Source organism: Hipposideros armiger, unplaced genomic scaffold, assembly GCF_001890085.2.
Source record: "Hipposideros armiger isolate ML-2016 unplaced genomic scaffold, ASM189008v1 scaffold_148, whole genome shotgun sequence".
Classification (NCBI taxonomy): Eukaryota; Metazoa; Chordata; class Mammalia; order Chiroptera; family Hipposideridae; genus Hipposideros; species Hipposideros armiger.
The window spans coordinates 136,759-145,236 of record NW_017731498.1 but is presented as its reverse complement, the minus strand read 5'-3'; the positions used below and the strand labels follow the sequence as shown (position 1 = coordinate 145,236).

Genomic DNA, 8,478 nt, shown 5'->3' with positions numbered 1-8,478 from the left:
CTATTGACAATTACTTTCAATGTAAATGGATTAAATGCTTCAATCAAAAACATAGGGTAGCTGAATGGATAAGAAAACAAAACCCTTACATATGCTGCCCACAAGGGACTCACTTCAGATTGAAAGACACACACAGAGTGAAAGTAAAGGAATGAAAAAAGATAATTCATGAAAATGGAAATAAAAAAAAGCAAAAAAGCTTGGGAAGCAACAGTTATACCAGACAAAATGGTCCTTAAAACAAAGGCTATAACAAGAGACAAAGAAGGACCCGTAATCCCACTCCTGAGTATTTTTCTGAAGAAACCTAAAATGCTATTTTGAGGGAAGCTGTGTGTCCATATGTTCATTGCAGCATTGTTTACAATGGCCAAGATGTGGAGGCAGCCTGGGGTCTGTCAATGGAAGAATGGATAAAGAGGAGGCGGTACATATATACAATGGACTATTGCTTGGCCATAGAAGGGAATGGGTTCTTGCCATCTACAGCAACATGGATGGACCTGGAGGGTTTGTGCTGAGTGCAGTATCTGACAGAGAAAGACAGATGCAATGTGACTTCACCCGGATGGCTCAGTGGTTAGAGCGTGTGCTCTTAACAACAAGGCTGCTGGTTTGACTCCCATATAGGATGGTGGCTACACCCACCTGCAACTAAGGTTGTAACACAGCACCTTGAGCTTAGAGGCCACGAGCTGCCAACGGGCAGCCAGATGGCGACTGATGCCCTCCACAACTAAGAGTGAAGAACAACAACTTAGCTGGCCCCCCTCCCCAATTCCCCAACACTGTTCCCCTCCCCCAATTCCCCAATTAAAAAAAAAAGTACTAATTTGTTGTTACACAGTAATCATAGGGATGTAAGGTATAGCATAAGGAATACAGTCAATAATATTGTAATAGCTATGTATGGTGTCATATTGGTACTAGATTTGTTGGGGTGATAGATGGGAGGGGGTTGGGGACAGGATGAAAAAGTGAATGAATTTAGAGGTATCAATTGGTAGTTACACAATAGTCATGGAGATGTAAAGTAAAGCATAGGAATATACTAAATGATATGTTAATAACTATGTATATGCCAGGTGGGTACTAGACTAGTCAGGGGGATTACTTCTTAAATTATATAAATGTCTAACCACTATCTGTACACTTGAAATTAATATAAAATAATATTGACTGTAAAATGTAAGTGAAAAATTTAAAAAGGGGAAAAGGTAAAGTAGAATAAGAGGTTTAAGTCTCTAAGTATAAAACAAAAAAGTCATGGGGATGTAATGTATAGCATGGGGAATATAGTCAATAATATTGTGATAACAGGTATGGTGTCAGATAGTTGTTGGACTTACGGCGATCACTTCTTTAGGCATATAAATGTTGAATAACTATGGTGTACTCCTGAAGCTATTATAATGTTGTATGTTAGCTATCTTTTAATAAAAATCTTTTTAAAAATAAGAATAGCTAACTCTTCACATGGATGATTAAGCTGTTCTAACTTGTCACATGGATTGTCTCATAAAACTGTCTCAGTGACATGGGGAAGGTTTTGAAAAATTCCAGGGACACTGTCCGCTGTAACAGACATACACTGCTGCCTCGTCTCAAAGCTTAACTCCATCTGGGGTTTCCAGGAGTGGAAAGGGTGGCCGTGGCTGAACAAAGCTAGAAGGGGGAGCTGCAGGGTACGCTGCTACAGTGATCCATCCTGCTGGCCCATTCCTGGTCCTTCAGGACCCATCTGTGACCCGTCCTCAAAAAGCAGCTGTAGCAGTCCTGAGAATGGCTCCTGAGGGAGCTGAATGGCTCAACAGGGCAGTCAAGTGTAGGCATGAATTGAGAGAAACCTCCTAACCCCATCACCTTTAAGGACAAAGTGGAGAAGAGGGTCACTGGGCCAACGCTTTGTGGTGGTGCCAGTGCTCTGAGCTCTCTGTGAAGCACCCCATAATGGAATGGGGAGAGGTCTCCAGCAGTCCTTTTAAGAGGAGGCAGACCCTGAGGGCACAGTGTCCAGAGTACCTTTGTTTAGTGGGTACATGGAGGCTAATAAGTTTTTCTGAGATTCTCTTGGAGGGGGACATAGAGGGCCCTATCAGAATGATTCCCCCACTCCCCCACCCCAACTTCCAGGGACACTTGGGGTGGGGAAGTGAGTGGGTTGGGGCAGCACTTAAAAAATCTTATTCAAAATACAGTGAGTAACCAGTCAGAAGAATCCTGCCCCCGGGGCCCCAAACTCTACCTGAGTTGTCCCTTTCTGGCTCTTTCCCACCCCCCATTAGCCGTACCTCTGAACCCACAATTGTCTTCACATGCAACACAACACTGGGGGGTCTTTGTCACAGGCCTGATGTTCTCACCTTCTGCTGCATCACTCTTGGGGGTCAGCTGCCAGCTATCTGAGTACTTCATGACAGCAACAGTTTTGCTGTATTGACATTCTTGAGCACTTGCTTCTGCAAAAAAAGTGTGAGGGGAAGGAAAAGTAAGAACAGACGTGCAAGCAGACTTCATGAGCGCAGGCATCATGAGCATGCCTCTGACATCAACAGCCCCTGGGTATTTCCTCAGGTGCCCATTGTGTGAAGGACTCGAGAGACAGGGGTTCGTACTGTTAAATGTCACTGTGGGGAGGCTGCAGGGTATTTAATATATTTAATGCATTCACCACCTAGAAGAAGAATGAACACACGCTCCTCCTTTAGAGAACAAAAGGGAGAAAAGGAGGACGGTTTGAGGAAGAGCTCTCCTGGATGTCAACCTTTCTTGTTTCTGTTGCCTCCTTGGTATCTTTATTTCAGGTGGACAGGGGCTGGGAGGAGGGACATTCAGTCATGAGGACACAAGAAGGACATGCTGAGGTCCCCTCCCCCCTGTGCAGCTGCAATCTACAACATAATTCTCAGCACTGGCTGCATATTCAAATCCCGCAAATTCATCTTCTTGGTCTCCCTCCCACACCTCCCCCAAATCACCTGAAAAGCCAATATGTGTGTCCTATACGAGCTAATGAAGGAAAGAGGCCAATTTGAGAAGAGCATTAGCTTGCATATTCGTGTTTCTGTACCCCCTCCTCCATCACTGGCTTTGAGAGACTCTGCCCCCTGGAAGTGAATGGGGTCACATTCTGGAGCCACTTAGTCACTAGGAAGCGCTGGTCTCCTCTGTGGGGTCCTGGCCTCCCTGCTCCTGCTTGAGTCTCCAACCCTGTGCTCCAGTAGGGATGGGAAGGCAGGCCCGCAGAGGCAGGCAATCCCCTCCCAGAGCCCGACAGCTGAGGCTCATGCAGGAAATCCTAGGCTGATGGGGAAAAGGGAGAGGGAAATGTACAGAAGCATTAAAGAAAAGATTCTGAGATCCCCACTCTGGGTTTCACACACACGGTTATGCTGTTTCTCTTCAGGGATACCTGGGGATCAGACTGGGGGCTGGCATCAGCCAGAGAAAGGGGTGACTTTCTTCTATTGTAAGCCAAGCCTCGGGGCTACCTACCCTAAAGGGTTGCCTTTTCCCCGTTTGCACAGAGATACTGTTTAAGGTTTGGGAGGGGCTTCCCTCATTTCTTTGTACATACTTTCTCCCTCCTCTTTCTCAGGGCCCATACTGAGATCTTCAGTTAAGGCATCGTTACTCATTTTTTACTTGGTTGTTTTGTTTTGTTTTTCCAGCTTAGAACTGAAAGTGGGTTAGAGTCTACTGACACAGATCATGTTCTAGAATCCTGTTTCTCCAACTGGAAAGTTTGGGAACCCCTAAAATAGTGAGAAAGTTGTAGTATCAGGTTTGAACTGGGCACACCTTCCAAGCAAGACTCTGCCTTTTCCTCATGCTAAAACCTCCAGTTCTATCTTCCTCTCTCCCATGTTATTTCTGATAACAAAGGAAAAAATAAGGGGAAAAAATGTTTGTTTATCCCTCTCTAGCAACCCTGTGCACTGTGGTGAGAGGGAGGGGGTGATGTAGGTAGGCAAAAAGCCTAGAAATTCAGAGACCGAAACCTCTAATGAGGGGAGCTCCTGGTTTTTATTAACCAGTTATTTCTAGTTTTTAGTTTAGATCTTTCTATCTCAGTGTCTCCATCAGTAAAATGTGGCCAAAACCAAGCACAGCTCACAGGGACACTAAGGTTAGCTGTTATTAGAATGAAAGCACTATGAAAACAATTTAAAAGGTTCTTCAAATACCCATCTCTTCACTGGTATAGCCCCAATTTAAAAAATAATAACCACATTTCATGTCCCAAAGAGACATTCTACATATATTAGCTTTGTAAACGAGAAACCTCTGGAATTAGAAATTTTTCTTTTCAGGCCCCTGGAGCAGCTAAAGATTAGCTCCTGTCAAAATGAATCCATGTCGTTCTCTAGCTTACTTCAGAGGTTCAGGAAGGTCTGCTTCTGCTACTGGGCTTCCCCTTCCGGTCAGCATTTCCCAGCATTAACCAGGGGTGTTGTTAAGGGTCCCTGACTGCATGGGGTGGATGGAATCTACCTTGAAGCTGATGGAGGCTTCCTTGTTGAATTCTAGCTGCTGCTTCTTTTGAGCCCCATGAGCACAATGGTGATCCCTGGTCAAGCTTAGTGCTAGGTGATTTAACTTAAACTCACTCCCTTGTCTTTTCTTGAGCTGGGTAGTCATGGATTTTGTCCCTCCTCTTCCCAGTTTTGGAAGGCAGCAGAAAATGAGGAAAGGGGAAGGTTCCAGTGTATGAGGAAAGTCTGTCCTGGGGCTTCTGAGGCAGAGGAGCAGAGGGAGACTCTGGAATCACCCCCCAGTTACAGGAGAAGCTGTTGGAAAAAGCCCCTTTCTAAGACAGGGAAGAACCTTGAAAATAAATGCATGAGGGACATTAGACTGGGTCCAAGAGCCCAGCTCAAGGAACATTATCCAGGATGCAAGAGAAGAATGTTCAGGGCAAAAATGATGGCAGTGATCCTCAGGCGCTCTTACCAAATGAAAGGTAGCATCTTGGTTGTGCACAGGGATGATACCCACGCTGACCCTGCAACCCAAGGACCACACTACACACATCTAACATTGTCAGTGGGAAAAATATTCAATACTCATGACGAGGCTTCTCTTTTTTGCTTACCTTTGTGATCAAGCACAGTTTGAGGCCTCCCCATTATCTCATCCTCGGAGGCATTCAAATTCTGGATCAGAAAGTACGTGGTCATTTTTCCTTTCCCTTTCACTTCGATTTCACCCCTCTCAATTATTTCAAACCCTTGATTTTCCAGGGCCCTGCACAGAGGGGGAAAACAATGCACCAGCTATCAAAGATCACAGGTCTGTAACTTGAGAGTTGGCTACAATGGGACGGTGATGAGAGAGGAGAAGTCTGGGATACAGGGTACACAATGGAAAAGGACTGGGGACTCTGAGACTGCAGGGCCTGCTAAGGGGGACAAAGAGGCAGGTGGGGAGAGGAGGGAGGGATGGAGCTCAGACATTCTGAACAGGGTGCCAGAGGCAGAGGCAGAGCACAGGGGACCTACCGAAACCCTGTGACCCTATCACCACCTCTCCTCCCTCCAACACACTGCTCATACCAGCAGCCCTCACTCCTCTACAACCAAACCCCACATGGTTCTGAAAGAGGCGGCTCCTCAGAGATCAGCCCTCTTCTTTCCATCTTCCCCAAGCACCCGATACGCCCCAAGTCTGTCATTATTCTTATCCTAACTCCCCAAGCTTCTCCATGATTTCCGTCTGTCAAAGAGCCAAAGAAGTAGAGGATAGAGAAGGGGACTAGGAAAAGAGACAGAGCTATGGAAGAACTACAAAATGTTTATTTATTTACTGGCCACTGAGAGAGAAACCACAGAACAGTGCCAACCAGCAACGTTCAAATTCATGGTCAGCTGCCTCAGCCAGGCTTCAGCACACATCGACCTTCCCTTGCGCTTGGCCAGTTTCCTGGAGGCTTCAGACCTTCAACATGCCTCACTTTCCCCAATTTGGCATTGGCTCTCCTCACTGTCAAGCAGCTGACTGTGCCTGCTTCTTTGTGAGCTGATTCATCTATGAAACTTTAACCATTATAGTGAAATCCAGCAACTTCTCACCCCATCGACCACACTCACCCTTTCCCCCAATCTCAGAGGGTGAGGTGTCTTTTTCAAGGGCACCCGATCCACGCTCCCTTCCCACCTTTTTGGGCCCTGGCCCCATCTGCCACCTCTTGCCTAATCTTCAGCTTTCTCTCCATTTTCATCTTCTCCTCACCCTACAAGCATGCTAAGATATCTTTTATCCTAAATAGAAACAAAGAACTCACTTGCATTAATCCCATACAAATGTTCTCTCCCTTTTATACGTCAACCCATAATCCTGTGTCTATCCCCACCACTCCACTACAACCACTTCTGATAATGTCCCCCAAATGTCTGGTGAATATTTTTCAGTCCTGTTACTATAGCTGACATTTTTGTTCAGTTCTCCCTCCCTAAAAATATCCATAAGTGTGCTTCTCACCTTGAACTTTCCCCGGGTTCTTTTCTACTATATTTCTCCAGCCTCTTATGTGTGCTCTTCTTTCTCCATCTGCCACTTAAATGTTAGTTCTTTCTACTGTTTTTTCTCACACTGCGTCCTTCTCCAGGTGATCTTATCAACTCTCATGGCTTAATTATTACCTATATGCTGCTTGCTCCAAGTCTGGATCCCAGCCAACAAACAGCTCCATTACAAATCTCACCCATCCATTTAATAGAACCTCTACCTAGATTCTCCACAATTCCTTTGAATTCAGCACTCCTTGTCTGCCCCTATGTCCTGGAATCCCCCTTGTCTTATTTCAGGTAATAAGATTCAGGCCCTAGTCACCCAACGTGGAGACCTGGGAGATATTCGAGGCTCCTCTCTCTTTCTCATTCTTCATTTCTAGCAATTACCAAGGTCAGCTGATCTAGTTACCCCTAAATCCCCACCACCCACGTTCTGGTTCAAACCAAACTCCTAACAGGTCTTCTCTTTCCCATTTCCTGAATCTCTGTCAGTCTGGAGTGGTCAGTGTCAAATGGACCCTGACATGGCCATTGTCTCCGATCTCATACTCTTTAGGGGCTCTTCCTCTCCTTCAGTGTAAGGCCTTGCTCTTCAATAAGACACCCATAGCTCTTACCACTTTCTGCTTCATTTTTTCCACCGCATAAAAGCTAAATTGTTATAGTTCTTGGCACTTATTCTACATCTGTGTTTGTACTGCTTGTTTTTTCACTCCCAATAATGCAGTTTTGGCTCAGTCTTACTCTGGGAATCCTTGTTCAAGATTCAGCTCAGGAATCTTCTCCTCCACAAAGAATTGCTTTACTGGGTTAGGCACCCTTGCCTCAGGCTCCCATATCACACCCTGTAATTCCCTCCAAGCCTGATCCCTGGGCTGTATCTGGCTCCTTTCCTTCCTAGCTTACTGATGACCTGAAGCACCTTACTAATCTTTTTGTGCCTAATTTTTTTCATCTATAGATAACAATAATAATAGTATAGCTTCAGAGAGTTGTTGCAACAACTAAATGCACTAACATATGTAAAAGAACTTAGGACAGAATGTGAAGTCTTTAAGTTTTCAAGAAACCATAAGTATCATTTGATAAATATCTTTATCATTGTACTTATCACAATTTTAAAATAATGATCTGTGAATATTCCTTTTCTCTTCCACAAGGCTGAAGGTCAGCAAACTTTTTTTTTGGTAAAAGAGCAGATAAGAATGGTTTTGGCTTTGCAGGCCATACCATCTCTCACTCTACTTAGCACTGCCATTTTAACAAGAAAGCAGCCATGACAGTAAGAACATGGCTGTGTTTCAATAAAATTTTACTTATAAAAATAAGCGGCAGACTGAACTTGGCCTGTGGGCAAAATTTGCCGATCCCTGTGCTTAGACCCTGTGCTCCTTGAGGGCAAAAACTATCTTATAGTAGAGATTCAACAATGTTTATTGTCTGACACCATGCCTTCTCTAAGCTAGTGTGGCATGGGAGAAAAAACATGGGTTTCCTACACTACCTCCTCCCATGGCAGCTAGGCCCTCTGTAAATTCTGGAAGGAGAAGAGACAAAGAAAGGCATGAAGACATGAATGGTTACCTGTAGGCTGTGGGGCTCAGGTGCACTTTCTCAGGAAGCCCATGACTTTCCATCCTAGAAGCTGTGTTCACAGTGTCACCAAATAAGCAGTATCGGGGCATTTTGTCCCCCACAACACCTGCCAAGACTGGTCCAGTATGAATCCCCACTCTGATCTGTACAGAGAGAACCCCACTGAAAAGAGCCCATCAAATACTCTTGCTTTTATTTTTAAATTAAGGAATAATTTACATAAAACAAAAATGACAGATCTTAAGTGTTTAGCTTCATGAGTTTTGGCAAGTGCATAAATCCTTATAGCCATCATCTAAAAGAAAATATAGACTAGTTCCATTACCTCACAAAATTCTCTTGGGCCCCTTTCCAATTCAGTGCCATTCTC

At 44.7% G+C, this 8,478-nt stretch overlaps 1 protein-coding gene across 1 annotated transcript in view; it reads right to left on the bottom strand.

Annotated features, from left to right (window-relative positions):
* Nucleotides 1-5,066: 5,066 nt before the first annotated feature.
* The window catches only part of LOC109387114 (guanylate cyclase soluble subunit beta-2-like), a 78,312-nt gene continuing 74,900 nt past the window's right edge, over nucleotides 5,067-8,478 (bottom strand). The window contains exon 10 of the mRNA XM_019650829.1: nucleotides 5,067-5,247. Within this exon, the coding sequence (XP_019506374.1) occupies nucleotides 5,067-5,247 (181 nt within the window). The remainder of the gene's footprint in view (nucleotides 5,248-8,478) is intronic.